The sequence below is a fragment of the Heterodontus francisci genome, chromosome 45 (genome assembly GCF_036365525.1).
Source record: "Heterodontus francisci isolate sHetFra1 chromosome 45, sHetFra1.hap1, whole genome shotgun sequence".
Taxonomy (NCBI): domain Eukaryota; kingdom Metazoa; phylum Chordata; class Chondrichthyes; order Heterodontiformes; family Heterodontidae; genus Heterodontus; species Heterodontus francisci.
The window spans coordinates 18284951-18307507 of record NC_090415.1 but is presented as its reverse complement, the minus strand read 5'-3'; the positions used below and the strand labels follow the sequence as shown (position 1 = coordinate 18307507).

At 41.9% G+C, this 22557-nt stretch overlaps 2 protein-coding genes and 4 non-coding genes across 6 annotated transcripts; 1 reads left to right on the top strand and 5 right to left on the bottom strand.

The window, feature by feature from the left end:
* The first annotated feature begins 722 nt into the window (after positions 1 to 722).
* Positions 723 to 1133, top strand: LOC137356486 (histone H3). Its single transcript, XM_068022371.1, has one exon. It carries the CDS (start codon positions 723 to 725, stop codon positions 1131 to 1133), a length of 411 nt encoding a protein of 136 aa, XP_067878472.1.
* Positions 1134 to 1848: 715 nt separating this feature from the next.
* Positions 1849 to 2238, bottom strand: LOC137356306 (histone H2A.J-like). Its single transcript, XM_068022183.1, has one exon. It carries the CDS (start codon positions 2236 to 2238, stop codon positions 1849 to 1851), a length of 390 nt encoding a protein of 129 aa, XP_067878284.1.
* A 13304-nt stretch (positions 2239 to 15542) lies between these two features.
* Positions 15543 to 15614, bottom strand: trnag-ucc (transfer RNA glycine (anticodon UCC)). Its single transcript has one exon. It is a non-coding gene; the product is annotated as a tRNA-Gly (tRNA).
* A 2023-nt stretch (positions 15615 to 17637) lies between these two features.
* trnag-ucc (transfer RNA glycine (anticodon UCC)) lies at positions 17638 to 17709 on the bottom strand. Its single transcript has one exon. It is a non-coding gene; the product is annotated as a tRNA-Gly (tRNA).
* A 2021-nt stretch (positions 17710 to 19730) lies between these two features.
* trnag-ucc (transfer RNA glycine (anticodon UCC)) lies at positions 19731 to 19802 on the bottom strand. Its single transcript has one exon. It is a non-coding gene; the product is annotated as a tRNA-Gly (tRNA).
* A 2024-nt stretch (positions 19803 to 21826) lies between these two features.
* Positions 21827 to 21898, bottom strand: trnaa-ugc (transfer RNA alanine (anticodon UGC)). The gene has a single exon. It is a non-coding gene; the product is annotated as a tRNA-Ala (tRNA).
* Positions 21899 to 22557: the final 659 nt, after the last annotated feature.

Here is a 22557-nt window from a genome sequence, read left to right as displayed (position 1 = left end):
CTATGGATTCGGCGGCTAAACAAATCCACCCTTTCTACCAAACACAAAGGCTCTTCTAAGAGCCACCCAAAGACTCACAGAGAAAGCAGTGACATGGCAACTTGAATTAATAAGATCAAGTTATCAGTATATTGTTTATCTTTATCAACAACTGCTTTTATACATCATTACATTCTCTCAGTAAATTTACATATCACAGAAATTTCACTGTCTTTTTATCTTCATTATTTATCGAACACGTCATGAATTAAACGGTTGCATTTGATAATTTATACGTGAGGGTCTGAACTGCCGGCACGAAGCGGGATTTACTGCCGTTACAGTAAGTAATGACTGGCGCTTTATTCCCGCCAGAGAACACTATTCAAACTGTGTTGTCAGACACAGAGGGGGATCTAGGAAGAAAGAAATAAAGCTACAAGGAGTGAGATTTTATAATTGTTCCCGCCAAATTAGGTGTTTTTTAATCTTTCCCTTGTTTGCTCATCGGAAATTGGCGGGCTGTTTGAAATTGACAAAATTTCAGTTTCAGTTCCAGTTCAACCAATCAGTGCACAGCATTTCCCGCCGGCCTTTTCTTTCCCAGAGCTGGTTTCAAACTTGACTGATGGACGGGGCTGCATCCAATCACAACACTGGGGCGGTCCCTCTACTGTCTTAAATAGACAGTCCCTGAGCAGCCTCAACATTTACAGTGTCTTTGTTCCTGATCTTCTACCAGAATGGCCAGAACTAAGCAGACAGCACGCAAATCGACTGGAGGGAAAGCTCCCCGCAAGCAGCTGGCTACCAAAGCGGCCCGCAAGAGCGCTCCAGCCACGGGCGGAGTGAAGAAGCCTCACCGTTACAGACCCGGCACTGTGGCTCTGAGGGAGATCCGCCGCTACCAGAAATCCACCGAGCTGCTCATCCGCAAACTGCCCTTCCAGCGCCTGGTGCGGGAGATCGCGCAGGACTTCAAGACAGACCTGCGCTTCCAGAGCTCTGCCGTCATGGCCCTGCAGGAGGCCAGCGAGGCTTACCTGGTGGGGCTCTTTGAGGACACCAACCTGTGCGCCATCCACGCCAAGCGAGTCACCATCATGCCCAAAGACATCCAGCTGGCCCGCCGTATCCGCGGGGAGCGCGCCTAAACTCACCCTGCCCCGAACTGAGTTTGGCATCAAATAACACAACGGCTCTTTTCAGAGCCACCAAATCGGCAAAACAAAGAGCTGCGATCACCAGTTGTCAGCGAAATGGGGTCCAGAGCAGATCATTTTATTAGAGAGCCGATCATTTTGCAAAAGCTTTTGTTGTGCATAAACGGTAGATTTGTTAAAATGTCACAAGAGGAGAGCAGCTAAATGCCCGAATCCAGTAGGGAGAAGGCTGAGGGGAGATCTGATTGAAATGTACAACATTTTGGCGGGTCTGCAGAGAGTGGAGGTGAAGAGTCTTAGCAGAGAGGTCAGTGACTATGGGGCATATGTTTAAAGCGATTGGTGGAAAAATTAGAGGGAAAACGAGGATTTTATTTTCACCCAGAGGGTGATGGGGGTCTGGAACTCACTGCCTGAAAGGGTAGTTGAGGCAGAGACCCTCAACTCATTCAAAGGGAATCTGGATATGCATTTCAAATGCTGTAATCTGCAGGGCGACGGACTGAATGCTGGACGGTGGGATTAGAATAGGTGGGTCGTTTTTCGGCCGACGACACGATGGGCCAAGTGGCCTCTTTCTGTGCCAATACAAAGCAGCGCGAGCATTATAAAATTATCGCCTCTCAGACAGCAAGCAGCCCTTTAACAGATAAAGTGGGTGGCTCTGAAAAGAGCCTTTGGGTTCGCAGATTTAAGTCAGGCCGCTTCACTTGCTCTTGGTGCTCTGAGCGCTGGTTTTCTTGGGCAGCAGCACGGCCTGGATATTAGGCAGCACCCCGCCCTGAGCGATGGTCACCCCTCCCAGCAGCCTGTTGAGCTCCTCGTCGTTGCGGACGGCCAGCTGGAGGTGTCTGGGGATGATGCGGGTCTTCTTGTTGTCCCGGGCCGCGTTGCCGGCCAGCTCGAGGATTTCAGCTGTCAGATACTCGAGCACAGCAGCCAGATAGACCGGGGCTCCGGCACCCACACGCTCAGCATAGTTCCCCTTTTTAAGGAACCTGTGAACACGGCCCACCGGGAACTGCAGTCCAGCCCGGGAGGAGCGAGACTTGGCCTTGGACCGAGCTTTACCACCGGTCTTCCCTCTTCCAGACATTACCACAATCAGACAAACACTTTCAGGAAGAATGCTGAGAACCGCCCACAATAGTCCCATTTATACCTTCGGGAGGAATGGTGTCGGGGGCACTGGTGATTGGTCATTCTGCACTGGGTGTCATTGTACTCTTCATGTGACCAATCAGAGAGCTGCTGAATTCACCAATCCGGAGACGCCAAGGAGATGAGGGCGGAAAATAACGGCGCGAAATTGTCAGACTGCAAACGATTTTTCAAATTTGAAAATCCCGCCAATATATTTGTAAAACACAGAGCGGCTTCAATATAGATCATCACATTTATAGGTAACTTGGTTTTACCGCAAATATTTTAAAATCTTTTTCATATTGTATTATTCTACATGTGGTAACAATTTCCAGATTGGCTTTCACATTCCGCCATCTATTCGGGTTTACTCTCTATCCTTTTTGAAAGATTCTATAACCAGAGGACAGAAAGCCTCTTTCACAGCATTCTGTAACCATTTCAGCTCAATGTTCCTAATGATACCACATCACTGATTATAGATTGATCCCTATTGGTGAGAGACAACAGCGGAGTGTATAATCTTAGTGTCAGGTGTCAAAGAGTGAGACTGAGGGTTCCCACACCACCGGGGTTTCTAGATAATGTACTGATTACTTATTGAGGACAAACTTGATCTCGGAATATGAGTGACTGAGAAATGATGCCTGTGCGTTAAATCAGATTTTATTATCGAAATACAGCAAAGGAGCCGAATATGAACGCGTCCGTGAACAAAGCTCACAAATAGTCAGTAATTAATGATCGGGATATTATTAAGCAGAGACAGGAAGATCACACGGGCAGTGAAACTGTATTAAACAGAATCTGTGGGATTAAAACAGAGATCACAAAGGCAGTTAGAAAATACTTGGTATAAATATCAAAACAAATTGATATTATAGAGATAATGTTGTAGCTTTTTGAGAGACGTTGTGGGTGGCTCTTAAAGGTCAGAACTCGCATTTTATACACATCCCCAGAGCTCGATGTTAATGAAGGATGGGGTGAAAACCATGTTCGTGATTGGCTGGTTTACAATGATGTCAATTCTTGAGATTCTCTATTTATCTGATTGGTTACTCTAGATAACCAGTCAAATTTAGTGCTCGGCGAAGCCACAATATTTCACAGCAGTCAGCTCAGTCCATTGCTTTTGCCTGTCACCTATCCACCGATATCCCTGACTTTCTCACTCCCTCTGTTACTGTCTCTTCAACTGGTTCAGTTTTGTTGGCACCAGCCCGTCACCTTTTTCATTCTGCACGGATTATTCCTCCGCACTTCAGCTTACTCACAGAAGACAAGGTGGCCGAGTGATTAAAACGATGAACTGCTAATCTGTTGTGATCTGCATGCGTGGGTTTGAATTCCATACTCCTTGTTTCTGAATGTTTAAAATAAGAGCACCGGCTTCGTGTTCCATTCGAGTGCTCTGGTTCTTTCTAAACAAGAAATACGGATGTGTAAAATAAACACAGTGACGGTGTTGTAGTGGAGTATTGCATCCAGTTCTGGTTATTTGAGGGTTCAGAGGAGATTTATCAGAATGTGTGAAGTCGGTAGAGATGGATTTGTTCTCCATTGAATCAACAACATTGAAACAGTTGAAGAGACAGTAACAGAGGGAGTCAGAAAGTCAGGGATATTGGTGGATAGGTGACAGGCAAGATCAGTGGACGAGCTGACTGAAGGGAGATTTACAACAAGTGTGAAACATCATGACAAGTGAGACAAGGATAAACAGTTCCCATTCGCTCATTGTACAAGGACATAGTAACAGAAATTGAGGATTTGGGGCGAACACTGAGTGAGTGGTGATGATCTGGAACTCACTTCCCACAAGGGAGCTGGAAGTAGAGACAATCAATTACTTCAAGAGATGATTGAATCAGCATTTGAAGGAATTAAACTTGCAGAGTTACAGGGATAGAGCGGTGGAGTGAGTGTGACTGGATTGCACTGTCGAGAGCTGTCATGGACTCGATGGGCCAAATAGCCTCCTTCCGTGCTGTAAATAACTCTATGTTTACTATTCGTTTCAGACTGAATACTGATCAGTTTAAAGGCTATTTTAAATCTATATTTATTCAAGAAATGATAAATTTCCGGGAGACGTACATGGATGATGAGAATCATTTTATAAATTGCATTGACTTGTTCAGTTTTAAAACTGTTTTTTTTTTATTTTGTCTGTGTGTAGCTTGTACTCTGTCCCCGTCAGTTCCTGGTCTGTGAGTGTGAGTTTACCTTATTTTATTTAATTCTCTGTTATCTGAGTGAGGGTCCAATCTTTACCCAGAGCGCTGTTTGTGAACTGAACTTTACCTATCTCCCTTTTTATTATTATTAAACAAAGATCTGCACACTCTTGTTTCTGACTGAGAACTCATTTATTAGTTTAAAGGACATGTCTTGTTTAACATAGATTTCATTGAAAGAAAATTGAAGCTCAGCATTGTGGGAGATACACATGGATGATGAGAGTCTTTTGTAAGTTTTAATTTGGAAATCACATTGATAATTTTTATGTTATAAAATGAATCTGTATGATACCAGAATTGAGGTCTGACCTGCAGTAGAGAACTCATGTCAACTGCTTGGAAAGCAGATATTCTCAGCACTATACCACCATCACTATGTGAGTTTAATGTAGGTAAATGAGTACATTATTCTGTAACATTTATTTTCTGTTATGTGAATATGTCTGGTTCCAGTTCATCATGTCAGCCTCTGGTACTCTGCATGAGGTGGGATTAATGTGGTGTATGTCAGTTTCTGGTACTGCCTGTGAGTGTGAATATATTTCTGTATCCATCAGTCTCTCAAACTGAATGTGAGTGTGGATTAATTCATTTATCATCCGTCTCCGCAACTAACAGTGAGAATGTGATTCATTCAGTATCTCTCTGTCTCTGGTATTGTATGTGAATGTGTTGTTTATTCTGTGTTTTTCTGTGACTGGTAGAGTTTGAGAGTGTGGCATTCATTCTGTACCTGTTAGGAAATATTATTGAATGGCATTGTGGACTCTGTTTTTTAGGCACTCCTACTCTATGTGAATCAGATTTGTACTGTGTCTGTCTGTTTCACGTCATGTAATTGATTATGGGATGCATTATATAGCTGTCAGTCTCTGGCTGTGATAGATAGATCGACAGACAGACAGATTTTTGATCTACAAGGCAGTAAAGGGTTATTGGGACAGCGAGGAAAGTGAAGTTAAGCACAATCAGATCAGCCATGATCATATTAAATGGCAGAGTAGGGTGGAGAGGTCAAATGGCCTACTCTTGGTCATATTTGTTATGTTCTTAAGATCTTATCTTACTTGACATGATTGTGGGCCACATTCTGTATCTTTAAATCTCTGGTCCAGAATGTGTGCTTGGAATTCATTCCTTGTCTAGTGGGTGGCACAGTGGCGCAGTGCTTAGTGCCGCAGCCACATAACTCCAGGGACCCGGGTTCGATTCTGGGTACTGCCTGTGTGGAGTTTGCAAGTTCTCCCTGTGACCGTGTGGGTTTTCGCCAAGTGCTTCGGTTTCCTGCCACGGCCATAAGACTTGCAGGTGATAGGTAAATTGCCCCTCGAAGATAGGTGGTCGGGAATATGAGATTACTGTAGGGTTAGTATAAATGGGTAGTTGTTGGTCGCCACAGACTCGGTGGGCCGAAGGGTCTGTTTCAGTGCTGTATCTCTAAATAAATGTATCTGCCTCTGAGGGAGTGTGCAAGTGTGAGATTAATTCTGGAGCAGCCAGTGTGCGTACTGTACATGCATGTTGGATCCATTCAGTATATGTAAATTATGGGTATGATATGTGATTCATTCTCCATCCATTAGGCTCTGGTACCCTGTTTCAGTGTCAGGTTCAATTTGCATCTCTGTGATGTCTGTGTGATCCTTCAGTACTTAATATGTACCTCAAGCATTCTGTTGGCTACTGTTAAATATTTTCATCTATCAATATTTTTTTCCTTGTGTTTAATATAAAATAGGAATTAACTATTTCATAGCTGTCTGTTTTGTTCAATTCTGGTACATGAGTTGTGAATTGATATCCAATTCCTTGCTCTGCCAAATTAATTGTGAATGTTAATCTTTCAATCTGATCCATGACCTGGTATGTACAGTCAAATTACACCATTTTGTAAAAAAAAAGAATGAATACTGTATGTTTCTGTCTGACCCTTAGTGACATGTTTGGACTGGTTTGTAATCTGTAGCTCAGTTGATATTGTGGGGGACTTTATTGGGATTCATTCTGTAGCTTTCAATCAGATAAATTTTGCCTGTTCTAGTTAAGATATCTTATTTGAAATGTAGTCAAATTGACAGTGTATTTAAATCTGATAATGAGTGTGTTTTTAGACTGGGTTTGATGTATCTACCAGTCAGCTGGAGTGAAATAGATACAACTTCAATCTCTCCTGCTCTGCTTGACTGTTGGATTGAAAATGTGTCTCTTGATCTTGGGATCAGTGTGGGTCTGACTACTTCTTTTGTTTGTTACAGTGGAAATGATGAGCTGGCTGTGTCACTGTGCTTTGTGAGTGATACTGTATCTACCTACTGTGTGTTGGAAGAAACTGGCTGCACTTTTCCTTGTGTCCAGGAGTCAGGACTTTCATTCTGGTTCCTTCAAATGTTTGCCTGCAGCAAGAAAAAGTAATTCTTATACTTGAAGAAAGGTCAGTGAGAAGAATCACAGAATCATTACAGTGCAGAAGGAGGCCATGTGCCCCATCGTGTCTGCACCGGTTCTCTGAAAGAGCAACTCCCTCAGTTCCATTCCCCTGCCTTCTCCCCATAAACCCACCAAATTCTTCCCTTTCATAAAACTTTCTAATTCCCTTTTGAATACTTCAGTCAAACCTGCCTCCATCAAATTCCAGATCTTAACCACTCGCTGCATGAAAAAGATTTTCCTCATGTACCTTTTGCTACTCTTACCAAATACTTTAAATTTGTGCCTTCTCGTTCTCGATCCTCTCATGAGTGGGAACAGTTTAGTTTAGAGATACAGCACTATAACAGGCCCTTCGGCCCAACGAGTCTGTGCCGACCATCAACCACCCAATTATACTAATCCTATATTCCTACCACATCCCCACCTGTCCCTATATTTCCCTACCACCTACCTATACTCGGGGCAATTTATAATGGCCAATTTACCTACCAACCTGCAAGTCTTTTGGCTGTTGGAGGAAAGCGGAGCACCCGGAGGAAACCCATGCAGACACAGGGAGAACTTGCAAACTCCACACAGACAGTACCCAGAATTGAACCCATGTTACTGGAGCTGTGAGGCTGCAATGCTAACCACTGCACCACTGTGCCACCCCCAGAGTTTCTTTCTATCTACTCTACCCAGACACCTCATGATTTTGAATACCTCTATCAAATCACCTCTCAGTCTGCTCTTCCCCAGGGAAAACAGTCCTAACTTCTCCAATCTATCTTCAAAACTGAATTTCCTCATCCCTGGATCCATCCTCATGAATCTTCTCTGTACTATCTCCCATGCTGTCAGGTCTTTCCTCAAGTGAGGTGCCCAGAATTGGACATCATATTCCAGCAGAGGCTGAATTAGTGTCTTACAGAAGGTCAACATAACTTCCTTGCTCTTGTACTTTATTCCACTATGAATGAAGTCTAGGATGCTGTATGTTTTATTAAACACATTCCAAACCTGTCCTGCCACTTTCAATGACTAATGCACATACACACCTCAGTCGATCTGCTCCTGCTCCTCGAATTATACCCTTTATTTTATACTGTTTCTCCATGTTCTTACTACCAAAATGAATCACCCCACATTTCTTTGCATTGAACTTCATCTGCCACCTGTCTGTCCATTCCACCAACTTGTCTATGTCCTTTTGTAGTTCTACACTATCCACCTCACAGTTCACAATGCTTCCAAGTTTCGTATCATCTGCATACTTTGAAATCGTGCACCAAGGTCTCGGAGATTAACCTATATCAGGAAAAGCAAGGGTCCAAACACTGATCCCAGGGAAACTCCATCACAACCTTCCTCCAGCCAAAAAACATCCATTAACCACAGCTCTTTGTTTCCTGTAACTCAGGCAATTTCGTATCTAGTTGCGACTGTCCATTTTATTGCACGAACTACAAGTTTGCTCACAAGTCTATTGTTGCACTGTATCAAACGCCTTTTGAAGGTCCATGTGCAGCACATCAACAGCATTGCCCTCATCAACCCTCTCTGTTACCTCCTCAAAAGACTTCAGCAATTTGGATCAACATGATTTTCCCTGAAGAAATCCATGCTGCTTTTCCTTAATTAACTCACATTTAGAGTCATAGAGTTCTACAGCACATAAATAGGCCCTTCGGCCCATCATGTACATGCTGGCCATCAGGTACCTAAGTATTCTAATCCCATTTTCCAGCACTTGGTCAGTATCCTTGTATGCTATGGCGGTTCAAATGTTCCTCTAAATACTTCTTGAATGTTGTGAGGGTTTCTGCCTCTACCATCTCTTCAGGCAGTGTGATCCACATTCCAACCATCTTCTGGGTGAAAACATTTTGCCTCAAGGCCCCTCTAAACCTCCTGCTCCTAACCTTAAATCTATGTCCCCTGGTTATTGACATCTCTGCTCAGGGAAAACAAATCGTCCTATCTATACTTCTCATAATTTTGTTTTCCTCAGCCAGGTCCCCCCTCAGCCTTCTCTGCTTTAATAGTCCCTGTGACTATTGATTTTGCCCCTAATTATTTTTTCTCGATTTTTTCCCAACACTGAATTTAAACTAACTGGCCTGCAGTTGATAGGCTTATATTTACACCCTTTATTGAAAAATTCTGCAGTTCTTTATCACCACCCCCGAGTCTAAGGAAGAGTGAAAAATTATGGCCAGATCCTCTGTGATTTCCACCCTCACTTCCCTCAGTTTCCTTAGATGCATCTCATCTGGCTCTGGTGCTTTCTCCACTTTAAGTACAGACAGACTATCTAACATTTCTTCTTTATCAATTTTAAAACCCTTTAATATCTGACTTACCTCCTCTTTCAACATTACCAAGGAAGAAGATGCAACCCAGACAAAGACAGATGCAAAGTATTGCTTTAATACCTCAGCTATGCCCTCTGCCTCCATGTGTAAATCCCCTTTCTGGTCCCTAATCGGCCGCACTCCTCCTTTTACCACCTTTTTACTATTTATATGCTTATAGAAAACGTTGGGATTTCCTTTAATGCTAGCTGGCTGTCTCTTTTCATCTTCTCTCATTGCTTCTCCTATTTATTTTTTTTTCCACTTCCCCTCTGGACCTTCTATATTCAGCCTGGTTCTCAATAGTATTTTCTATCTGGCATCTCTTATAAGCACACTTTTTCTTCTTTATCTTAATCTCTACCTCTTTTGCCATCCAAGGAGTTCTGGGTTTGTTTGTTTTAATTTTCCCCTTCAAGGGAACATACGTCGACTGTGCCCGAACTATCTGTTCTTTGAAGGTAACCCAATGTTCATCTACCTGTTTTACTGCCAGCTTTTGACTCCAATTTATTCGCCCCAGCTCCATTCTTACCCCATTGAAGTTGACTTCCCCCCAGTTAATTATTCTTACCTTGGATTTCTCTTTGTCCTTTTCCATAGTCAACCTAAACCTTATGATACAATGATCACTATCCCCTAAATGCTCTCCTCCTGATACGTGATCCACTTGGCCCACCTCATTCCCAAGAACCAGGTCTAGCAGTGCCTCCTTTCTCGTTGGACTAGCAACATACTGTTGTAGAAAATTTTCCTGAACACACTGTAGGAACTCTTGCCCCTCACTGCCCTTCACACTGTTATTATCCCAGTCTATGTTTGAATAATTAAACTCTTCCATTATAACTACCCTATAATGTTTGCACCTTGCTGTAATTTCCTTGCAAATTTATTTTTCCATGTCCTACCCACTAGCTGGTGGCCTATAGACAACACCGAGCAATGTAACTGCAGCTTTTTTGTTCCTTTGCTCTTGCCAAATTGATTCTGTCCTCGACCACTCTGGGACATCCTTTTTCTCCAACACTCTCCTTGATCAATACTGACACCCCTCCCCCTTTATTCCCTTTCATGTTTTCCCTGATCAACTTGTATCCAGGAATGTTTAACACCCAGTCTTTCCCAGTCTCTGTTCGAGCCACAACATCAAATTTGCACATGACAATCTCCGCCTGTACCTCACCATCTTATTAACCACACTCCGTGTGTTCACATACATGTACCCTGATTCAGACTGTATTACATTCTGCCTTACTCTGACTCCACTTAATAACGTATTATTCCCTACTCTTGTGTTATCAATCTCCCCCAGTATTCTGTACATGTCGGTATCCCTCTCTATTACTTGCTCCCTGACAAGTTAACTGACATGATACAAAAGTAATCAATATAATCTTTTCAATAATAATCATTATGAACAATCGGAAAAAGAAAACCAGCAACACAAACAGTGTCTGTCTCCTGCAACACTCTGCTTCTGCTGCCCACCTGTTTGCAGCGGTTTTGCGACACTCAGAAACAACCCACACCCCGCACCGCTCCATGAATCGGACTACCCGATGGAGTCGTCACCTCTCCCTTCCCCCCACCGGCTCACTCCATGTTCCGGGACCAGTTTCTGCTCCACAATCTCCGACTCCCGCTGAACTTCCCCGCTATTCAATGTTAATCTCTGAACACATCTGCAGACTCGCTCCCAAACCTGGTGTTGCTGCTGGAAGCAGATGTTGTTTGTTCACTTACCCCGGGACCCGGATGTCTCCATTCGCAGCTGATTTAAACAATCTTCCGCTCACTCACTGAATGACGCTCAGAGACAGTGTTGGGGGAAGGGGAGCGCATGCGCTCTTCGCTTCATTATGACGTCCCAGTGGGCGGAGCTATAATGCGCTTGCGCAGATCTCTGCAACAATTCAGCGTTCAAAACTCAATGGGAACTTTCCCCATTTCACCCTCATCAATGTGTGAACAATGAAACTGAACATGGGGTTAGGGTGGAGGGAGGGTGGGGAGGGCTGGAGGGAATCTATAACCTCGAAAGCCGGGAGCTGATCCCATTTAGATGTTCAAATTGCCGTCTCTCCCTGCAGGGTGTTTGTTATTATTGAGACCCTCCTCTCAAAACAATTGGACAGAAACATGGGAGGAAGGAGGGAGTCGGTGTGTTTGCTGGGACCTTGTAGAATTCATTTCAGTCAGCAAAGGTTTGTCTAACCGGAGTGAAACCCGCGGTCAATGTGAGTAATACCGAATGGTGATCTTCATCGTTTCATTCCAAACAAGAGAGACACGGAGCTGCCGCGATTATACCAGACACACAAACACAGTGACAATAGAGCCCGTCACAGAGTTTCAGCTCCCGGTTGTTAAATGTCCTCATGTACACAGTCTTTATGAATCTCTGGGGTTCGTTGACGATGTCTAGTCCTGTATCCCTTAAACACTCGGAGCCAGGAGATCCTCACATTCCATTTTGAAAGATTTATGGACAGGAATTTTTCCAAACTTTGGCTGAGTCGATCATAACCTGCTGTTCAATCATAGTATTATTCAAAGAATTAATGAGACATTCTGTTCACTACTTGGGTCTTGAACTCGGTTTGAGCAGATCAATAAGTGAAAGGTTCAGCATTTTTCCAGATATAACAGACAGAGCTGTATAGAGGGACTCAGGGTTAATCCTGCACACACAGGACAGTTTGAGTGACAGTCACACAGGGACGGGAACTCCTCTTGATTCCGTTGCCTACTCACCCAACAAGGACAGTTCGGGACTGACTGAACATCCAACTCACTATAATTCAGTACTGGAGAAAGACAGAGGCTTGTCCACTCCATCTGTCCTTACTGTATCTGGTACATTATGTGAGGGAAAGTGTTCCAGTACCTCTCACTCTCAGACAGCAACTGACATGTGTTCAGACAGTCAGTGTTAGTCTTTCACTTACCATGAATAGGCGCCTCTCCAAGAACCTGTAAATCCAATATCCCGAAGCAGCTGTTCTACTCAGAACTTGGTCATGGTAGGAGAACCCCAGGAGGACAGTGGAAACACTTTAGAGATGTCCTCAAATCATCCCTCATTTGGGAAGACATTGTACTCTTCAGGGATATTTGTCAGGAACATGCAAAGGTGAACTCGACGCAGCGAAGGCAGCAAAGACAGCACCCACACCTCCAATGCAGTCATTTACCTGACCCTTCCAGCACCACCAGTCCCTGATATGACAGAGTCTGCAGATCATGCATTGGACTTATCAGCCATTTCAGAACTCATCAAACTGGAGTGGAAAAAAGTCATCCTTGATCGCGAGGGACTGTCTGAGATGGAAGATAATAAATAGGCCAATATAATGATCAGCAATAATAATGAACTGGAGAGGGAGGAGATCGAGTGCAGGGAGATAGAATAGGGAGGGGAAGTGGCCTGTGACGTTTATATAATGTAACACGCTGACAGAGATCCTGTTCTATTTGGTACACAAATTATTCAAGATAGAAAAATGTAAACTACTCTCTCGCTGACATATTGTACCAGAGACAACCTCTCTATTATTTCCAAACTCAAAACAGGGCCAGATTATAAACAAATACTGTATTTCTCACTGAACCACTTTTACCTGTTGGACTCTCTGCAGATTCGCAGGACAAGGCCATTCAGATATATTTTCAGTCACTAAGAGATTCATTCTGATGACATTAAGCAGAGACTATCAGATGTTTAACTTTCATCCCTCAAACACTCGGATTCACTTTTACACTTCGACGAGATCCGTTTGGACAGTTTAGGAGCCGCCCCCTCACCCCTTCCTCCGCTTTATTCCGACCATCTTCCAGTCTCAGTGTCACACACGTTACCATTAATTTGCTTTTGATCAATATAATTCAAAGGTTGTTTGCAGCGAAAATCATTGAAATAATGATGACAGTGATTTGTACAAAATATCCCATATCCACCCTATCACCATGACTACAAGCAGGCAGAACCAGGGGAAGGAAAAATCTGCTAACAAAGACTATTATTTTTGACATCAGTGCTGAGTTAATAAAGGACAACCAGTACGGATTTGCTCAGGGCAAATCATGTGCGACTAACATGATTGAATTCTTGTGGTTGAAGTTACTGAAGGTAGTACAGTAATTATTGGATATATGCTCTTCCAAAGGCATTCAATCAAGTAGTGAATAACAGACTTACATGGAGAATAGAAATGCATGTTAAAATTGACACTGGTATTCTGAGATGGTAGTTGGTTAAAGGATAGGAGGCTCTTCTGTGACCTTGTCTTATTTACACCTTCTCCTTTGTTATCTCTTGCCCCAACCCCGCTTTACTTGCTTATAACCTTTCACAATTCTAATATTTGCTCGTTCTGAAGTAGGGTCACAGACCTGAAACGTTAACTCTGCTTCTCTCTCCACAGATGCTGCCAGACCTGTTGAGTATTTCCAGTATTTCTTGTTTTTATTTCAGATTTCCAGCATCCACAGTATTTTGCTTTTATTTTAGAGTTTATTAGTGAACTGATCCTTTTTGCTTACTGGGCAGAACTATGCAGTGGAGTGACGCAGAAAACTGTACGAAGAACAATGTTTTTAACGGGCCCACAATTTCGAAGTTTAAGGAGGACAAAATACACAGCAATGTATGCATATAGTAAAGAGCTGTAAGTTTCAGGTAGATGTTACCTGAACAGAGGTGAGACAGAGAATACCCAACCCGTCTCACCTTTAGATTCCTGACCAAGATAGACCTACACGGTACAAACTCAAGTTATGTGACCATGTCAGAAAGTTTATTAGGCTTAACCAAGATGTACAAAGTTAATACTTAACAATGGTAATAGATATTCAGTCACACACAACACCCGTTCTTGTTTCTGTGCTTGCTACCGCACGGACTTCTCTCCTTCTTCATCCCTTGCTGTGTTTTTTTGACTATATTCTATCTTCTCCTTTTAAGTACCAACGATCTTCTGTTGACCCCTCTCTAAGTGTGCTGACGATGTCCTGTAACACCCTTTCTTTTATCCTTCTTGTGGTGCAAGGATGTTACCATATTAGTTTTGAATTGTTCCAAGTGTCCTAATTGGTCCAGGTTGACATCATTGTTTGACACTAGTTAGTTAATGGTTGAATCTACACACAGTACAGATGTTTCCCGACTCTTTCTATTTTAGCAAGGATCCTAAAGGTTACATTCTTGCTGATCCCAGACATTTTTTTCTTTAATTCTGCCTTTATCTCATCTCTCTCCATGCAAGGAGTGCTGGTGACTCTCCCATTGTTCTCACAAAAAGGTTTAAACAAAGTATAGCCTTGAAAACACATTTCATAATAAAGCAAGCAACAGATCAAACAGACTTCAATATATTGATGTACAAAGCATATCATTAATCCTATTATTTTAGCTGTCCTTATTTGTCACAAACGTAAAATATGTCACGGTCCATCGCGCCCACATTGTGGATTCTCCTCCAGCTACATGACTTGCCTTTTTTTTTCCTATGGCTACGTGCATCTTCCACACTGACACATCTCTCAACATGACATTTTAACATAGTTCAGTGAAGATGACCGTCATGCTTCACAATCCAACCTTAACATTGCAGTTCTTGCATAAATGTAAGCCATGCAAATACTCTAAACTTTACACAGCGGTGAGCAGTGTTCAGGTGATACAGAAAATCTGGTGCGTTGGACAGAGACAATCAGTTAATCTATCAAAGTCTATTGATGCTATGCTCCTATCGAGAATACTTACAACACAACTATTCTTTTGTTATTGAAAAGCTTGGATAGATGGCTCTGGATTGTGTTATCGAAGTAGGTGGTTGTTCTCCTTCCAGCAATGTGGATTGAGGGGAGATCTGATGCAGGTGTAGGTAAGTTAGACAAGGATAACCCGTTCCCATTAGTTGATGGTACAAGGACTAGGAGACACAGATTGATGGTTTTGGGAAAGAGATGCAGGGAAATGTGAGGAAGCACTTTTTGCTTTACCTGCTCCATTGCAACTGCAATGTCTGTCCACAAGTGTGGTGGAAGCAGAGACAATCAATGATTTCAATAGGAAATTGGAGAAACACTTGAAGGAAACAAACTTGCTCCAGGGTGACGCCAATCAAGCGGGAGAATGAATCTGATTGGATGATAAGAACATTTTATCAATTTCAATTCTGTCAAAGCTTTGACATTTTTTTCGTTTGTAAAATACTGCAACATAAAGGAAAGCTGCAGTTTAAGGTTGCGATGGCCGGGAATCGAACGCAGATCAACTGCTTGGAAGGCAGCTATGCTCACCACTATACCACCATCGCTTACTGTACTGCACTGGTCCAGCGTTTTGATTAATAGAATGCTGTACAATGGTTTCAACTTGCACCTGAGCAACACGATTATGTTAACAGAAACACAATACTGTGAATGCTGGAAATCTGAAATAAAATCAGAAAGTGCTGCAAATATTCTGATCAATGGTCACTCACCTGAAACGTTAACTCTGCTTCTCTCTCCACAGATGCTGCCAGACCTGCTGAGTATTTCCAGCATTTCTTATTATTATTTCAGATTTCCAGCATCTGCAGTATTTTGCTTTTATTTTCGAGTTTAGTAGCGAACTGATCCTTTTTGCTTACTGGGCAGAACTATGCAGTGGAGTGACGCAGAAAACTGTACGAAGAACAATGTTTTTAACGGGCCCACAATTTCGAAGTTTAAGGAGGACAAACTACACAGCAATGTATGCATATAGTAAAGAGCTGTAAGTTTCAGGTAGATGTTACCTGAACAGAGGTAAGACAGAGAATACCCAACCCGTCTCACCTCTAGATTCCTGACCAAGATAGACCGATAAGGTACAAACTCAAGTTATGTGACCATGTCAGAGAGTTTATTAGGCTTAACCAAGATGTACAAAGTTAATACTTAACAATGGTAATAGATATTCAGTAACACACAACACCCGTTCTTGTTTCTGTGCTTGCTGCCGCACGGACTTCTCTCCTTCTTCATCCCTTGCTGTGTTTTTTTGACTATATTCTATCTTCTCCTTTTAAGTACTAACGATCTTCTGTTGACCCCTCTCTAAGTGTGCTGACGATGTCCTGTAACACCCTTTCTTTTATCCTTCTTGTGGTGCAAGGATGTTACCATATTAGTTTTGAATTGTTCCAAGTGTCCTAATTGGTCCAGGTTGACATCATTGTTTGACACTAGTTAGTTAATGGTTGAATCTGCACACAGTACAGATGTTTCCCGATTCTTTCTATTTTAGCAAGGATCCTAAAGGTTACATTCTTGCTGATCCCAGACATGTTTTTCTTTAATTCTGCCTTTATCTCATCTCTCTCCATGCAAGGAGTGCTGGTGACTCTCCCATTGTTCTCACAAAAAGGTTTAAACAAAGTATAGCCTTGAAAACACATTTCATAATAAAGCAAGCAACAGATCAAACAGACTTCAATATATTGATGTACAAAGCATATCATTAATCCTATTATTTTAGCTGTCCTTATTTGTCACAAACGTAAAATATGTCACGGTCCATCGCGCCCACTTTGTGGATTCTCCTCCAGCTACATGACTTGCCTTTTTTTTCCTATGGCTACGTGCATCTTCCACACTGACACATCTCTCAACATGACATTTTAACATAGTTCAGTGAAGATGACCGTCATGCTTCACAATCCAACATTAACATTGCAGTTCTTGCATAAATGTAAGCCATGAAAATACTCTAAACTTTATACAGCTGTGAGCAGTGTTCAGGTGATACAGAAAATCTGGTGCGTTGGGCAGAGACAATCAGTTAATCTATCAAAGTCTCTTGAAGTTATGCTCCTATCTATACTACTTACAACACAACTATTCTTATGCTATTGAAAAGCTTGGATAGATGGCTCTGGATTGTGTTATCTAAGTAGGTGGTTGTTCTCCTTCCAGCAATGTGGATTGAGGGGAGATCTGATGCAGGTGTAGGTAAGTTAGACAAGGATAACCCGTTCCCATTAGTTGATGGTACAAAGACTAGGAGACACAGATTGATGGTTTTGGGAAAGAGATGCCGGGAAATGTGAGGAAGCACTTTTTGCTTTACCTGCTACATTGCAACTGCAATGTCTGTCCACAAGTGTGGTGGAAGCAGAGACAATCAATGATTTCAATAGGAAATTGGAGAAACACTTGAAGGAAACAAACTTGCTCCAGGGTGACGCCAATCAAGCGGGACAATGAATCTGATTGGATGATAAGAATATTTTATCAATTTCAATTCTGTCAAAGCTTTGACATTTTTTTCGTTTGTAAAATACTGCAACATGAAGTAAACCTGCAATTTAAGGTTGCGATGGCTGGGAATCGAACCCAAGTCAACTGCTTGGAAGGCAGCTATGCTCACCACTATACCACCATCACTTACTGTACTATGCTGGTCCAGCGTTTTGATTAATAGAATGCTGTACAATGGTTTCAACTTGCACCTGAGCAAGACGATTATGTTAACAGAAACACAATACTGTGAATGCTGGAAATCTGAAATAAAATCAGAAAGTGCTGCAAATATTCTGATCAATGGTCATTCACCTGAAACGTTAACTCTGCTTCTCTCCCCACAGATGCTGCCAGACCTGCTGAGTATTTCCATCATTTCTTATTTTTATTTCAGATTTCCAGCATCTGCAGTATTTTGCTTTTAATTTAGAGTTCAGGAGCGAACTGATCCTTTTTGCTTACTGGGCAGAACTATGCAGTGGAGTGACGCAGAAAACTGTACGAAGAACAATGTTTTTAACGGGCCCACAATTTCGAAGTTTAAGGAGGACAAAATACACAGCAATGTATGCATATAGTAAAGAGCTGTAAGTATCAGGTAGATGTTACCTGAACAGAGGTGAGACAGAGAATACCCAACCCGTCTCACCTTTAGATTCCTGACCAAGATAGACCGACAAGGTACAAACTCAAGTTATGTGACCATGTCAGAGAGTTTATTAGGCTTAACCAAGATGTACAAAGTTAATACTTAACAATGGTATAGATATTCAGTAACACACAACACCCGTTCTTGTTTCTGTGCTTGCTGCCGCACGGACTTCTCTCCTTCTTCATCCCTTGCTGTGTTTTTTTGACTATATTCTATCTTCTCCTTTTAAGTACCAACGATCTTCTGTTGACCCCTCTCTAAGTGTGCTGACGATGTCCTGTAACACCCTTTCTTTTATCCTTCTTGTGGTGCAAGGATGTTACCATATTAGTTTTGAATTGTTCCAAGTGTCCTAATTGGTCCAGGTTGACATCATTGTTTGACACTAGTTAGTTAATGGTTGAATCTACACACAGTACAGATGTTTCCCGATTCTTTCTATTTTAGCAAGGATCCTAAAGGTTACATTCTTGCTGATACCAGACATTTTTTCTTTAATTCTGCCTTTATCTCATCTCTCTCCATGCAAGGAGTGCTGGTGACTCTCCCATTGTTCTCACAAAAAGGTTTAAACAAAGTATAGCCTTGAAAACACATTTCATAATAAAGCAAGCAACAGATCAAACAGACTTCAATATATTGATGTACAAAGCATATCATTAATCCTATTATTTTAGCTGTCCTTATTTGTCACAAACGTAAAATATGTCACGGTCCATCGCGCCCACTTTGTGGATTCTCCTCCAGCTACATGACTTGCCTTTTTTTTTCCTATGGCTACGTGCATCTTCCACACTGACACATCCCTCAACATGACATTTTAACATAGTTCAGGGAAGATGGCCGTCATGCTTCACAATCCAACCTTAACATTGCAGTTCTTGCATAAATGTAAGCCATGAAAATACTCTAAACTTTATACAGCTGTGAGCAGTGTTCAGGTGATACAGAAAATCTGGTGCGTTGGGCAGAGACAATCAGTTAATCTATCAAAGTCTCTTGAAGTTATGCTCCTATCTATACTACTTACAACACAACTATTCTTTTGTTATTGAAAAGCTTGGATAGATGGCTCTGGATTGTGTTATCTAAGTAAGTGGTTGTTCTCCTTGCAGCAATGTGGATTGAGGGGAGATCTGATGCAGGTGCAGGTAAGGTAGACAAGGATAACCCGTTCCCATTAGTTGATGGTACAATGACGAGGAGACACAGATTGATGGTTTTGGGAAAGAGATGCCGGGAAATGTGAGGAAGCACCTTTTCCTTTCCTGCTCCATTGCAACTGCAATGTCTGTCCACAAGTGTGGTGGAAGCAGAGACAATCAATGATTTCAATAGGAAATTGGAGAAACACTTGAAGGAAACAAACTTGCTCCAGGGTGACGCTAATCAAGCGGGAGAATGAATCTGATTGGATGATAAGAATATTTTATCAATTTCAATTCTGTCAAAGCTTTGACATTTTTTTCGTTTGTAAAATACTGCAACATAAAGTAAACCTGCAATTTAAGGTTGCGATGGCTGGGAATCGAACCCAAGTCAACTGCTTGGAAGGCAGCTATGCTCACCACTATACCACCATCGCTTACTGTTCTATGCTGGTCCAGCGTTTTGATTAATAGAATGCTGTACAATGGTTTGAACTTGCACCTGAGCAACACGATTCTGTTAACAGAAACACAATACTGTGAATGCTGGAAATCTGAAATAAAATCAAAAAGTGCTGCAAATATTCTGATCAATGGTCACTCACCTGAAACGTTAACTCTGCTTCTCTCTCCACAGATGCTGCCAGACCTGCTGAGTATTTCTAGCATTTCTTATTATTATTTCAGATTTCCAGCATCTGCAGTATTTTGCTTTTATTTTCGAGTTTAGTAGCGAACTGATCCTTTTTGCTTACTGGGCAGAACTATGCAGTGGAGTGACGCAGAAAACTGTACGAAGAACAATGTTTTTAACGGGCCCACAATTTCGAAGTTTAAGGAGGACAAAATACACAGCAATGTATGCATATAGTAAAGAGCTGTAAGTTTCAGGTCGATGTTACCTGAACAGAGGTGAGACAGAGAATACCCAACCCGTCTCACCTTTAGATTCCTGACCAAGATAGACCGACAAGGTACAAACTCAAGTTATGTGACCATGTCAGAGAGTTTATTAGGCTTAACCAAGATGTACAAAGTTAATACTTAAGAATGGTAATAGATATTCAGTAACACACAACACCCGTTCTTCTTTCTGTGCTTGCTGCCGCACGGACTTCTCTCCTTCTTCATCCCTTGCTGTGTTTTTTTGACTATATTCTAGCTTCTCCTTTTAAGTACCAACGATCTTCTGTTGACCCCTCTCTAAGTGTGCTGACGATGTCCTGTAACACCCTTTCTTTTATCCTTCTTGTGGTGCAAGGATGTTACCATATTAGTTTTGAATTGTTCCAAGTGTCCTAATTGGTCCAGGTTGACATCATTGTTTGACACTAGTTAGTTAATGGTTGAATCTACACACAGTACAGATGTTTCCCGATTCTTTCTATTTTAGCAAGGATCCTAAAGGTGACATTCTTGCTGATCCCAGACATTTTTTTCTTTAATTCTGCCTTTATCTCATCTCTCTCCATGCAAGGAGTGCTGGTGACTCTCCCATTGTTCTCACAAAAAGGTTTAAACAAAGTATAGCCTTGAAAACACATTTCATAATAAAGCAAGCAACAGATCCAACAGACTTCAATATATTGATGTACAAAGCATATCATTAATCCTATTATTTTAGCTGTCCTTATTTGTCACAAAAGTAAAATATGTCACGGTCCATCGCGCCCACTTTGTGGATTCTCCTCCAGCTACATGACTTGCCTTTTTTTTTCCTATGGCTACGTGCATCTCCCACACTGACACATCTCTCAACATGACATTTTAACAGAGTTCAGAGAAGATGACCGTCATGCTTCACAATCCAACCTTAACATTGCAGTTCTTGCATAAATGTAAGCCATGAAAATACTCTAAACTTTATACAGCTGTGAGCAGTGTTCAGGTGATACAGAAAATCTGGTGCGTTGGGCAGAGACAATCAGTTAATCTATCAAAGTCTCTTGAAGTTATGCTCCTATCTATACTACTTACAACACAACTATTCTTATGCTATTGAAAAGCTTGGACAGATGGCTCTGGATTGTGTTATCTAAGTAGGTGGTTGTTCTCCTTCCAGCAATGTGGATTGAGGGGAGATCTGATGCAGGTGTAGGGAAGTTAGACAAGGATAACCCGTTCCCATTAGTTGATGGTCCAAGGACTAGGAGACACAGATTGATGGTTTTGGGAAAGAGATGCCGGGAAATGTGAGGAAGCACCTTTTGCTTTACCTGCTCCATTGCAACTGCAATGTCTGTCCACAAGTGTGGTGGAAGCAGAGACAATCAATGATTTCAATAGGAAATTGGAGAAACACTTGAAGGAAACAAACTTGCTCCAGGGTGACGCCAATCAAGCGGGAGAATGAATCTGATTGGATGATAAGAATATTTTATCAATTTCAATTCTGTCAAAGCTTTGACATTTTTTTCGTTTGTAAAATACTGCAACATAAAGTAAACCTGCAATTTAAGGTTGCGATGGCTGGGAATCAAACCCAAGTCAACTGCTTGCAAGGCAGCTATGCTCACCACTATACCACCATCGCTTACAGTGCAGTGCTGGTCCAGCGTTTTGATTAATAGAATGCTGTACAATGGTTTCAACTTGTACCTGAGCAATACGATTATGTTAACAGAAACACAATACTGTGAATGCTGGAAATCTGAAATAAAATCAGAAAGTGCTGCAAATATTCTGATCAATGGTCACTCACCTGAAAAGTTAACTCTACTTCTCTATCCACAGATGCTGCCAGACCTGCTGAGTATTTCCAGCATTTCTTGTTTTTATTTCAGATTTCCAGCATCTGCAGTATTTTGCTTTTATTTTCGAGTTTAGTAGCGAACTGATCCTTTTTGCTTACTGGGCAGAACTATGCAGTGGAGTGATGCAGAAAACTGTACGAAGAACAATGTTTTTAACGGGCCCACAATTTCGAAGTTTAAGGAGGACAAAATACACAGCAATGTATGCATATAGTAAAGAGCTGTAAGTTTCAGGTAGATGTTACCTGAACAGAAGTGAGACAGAGAATACCCAACCCGTCTCACCTTTAGATTCCTGACCAAGATAGACCTACAAGGTACAAACTCAAGTTATGTGACCAAGTCAGAGTGTTTATTAGGCTTAACTAAGATGTACAAAGTTAATACTTAACAATGGTAATGGATATGCAGTAACACACAACACCCGTTCTTGTTTCTG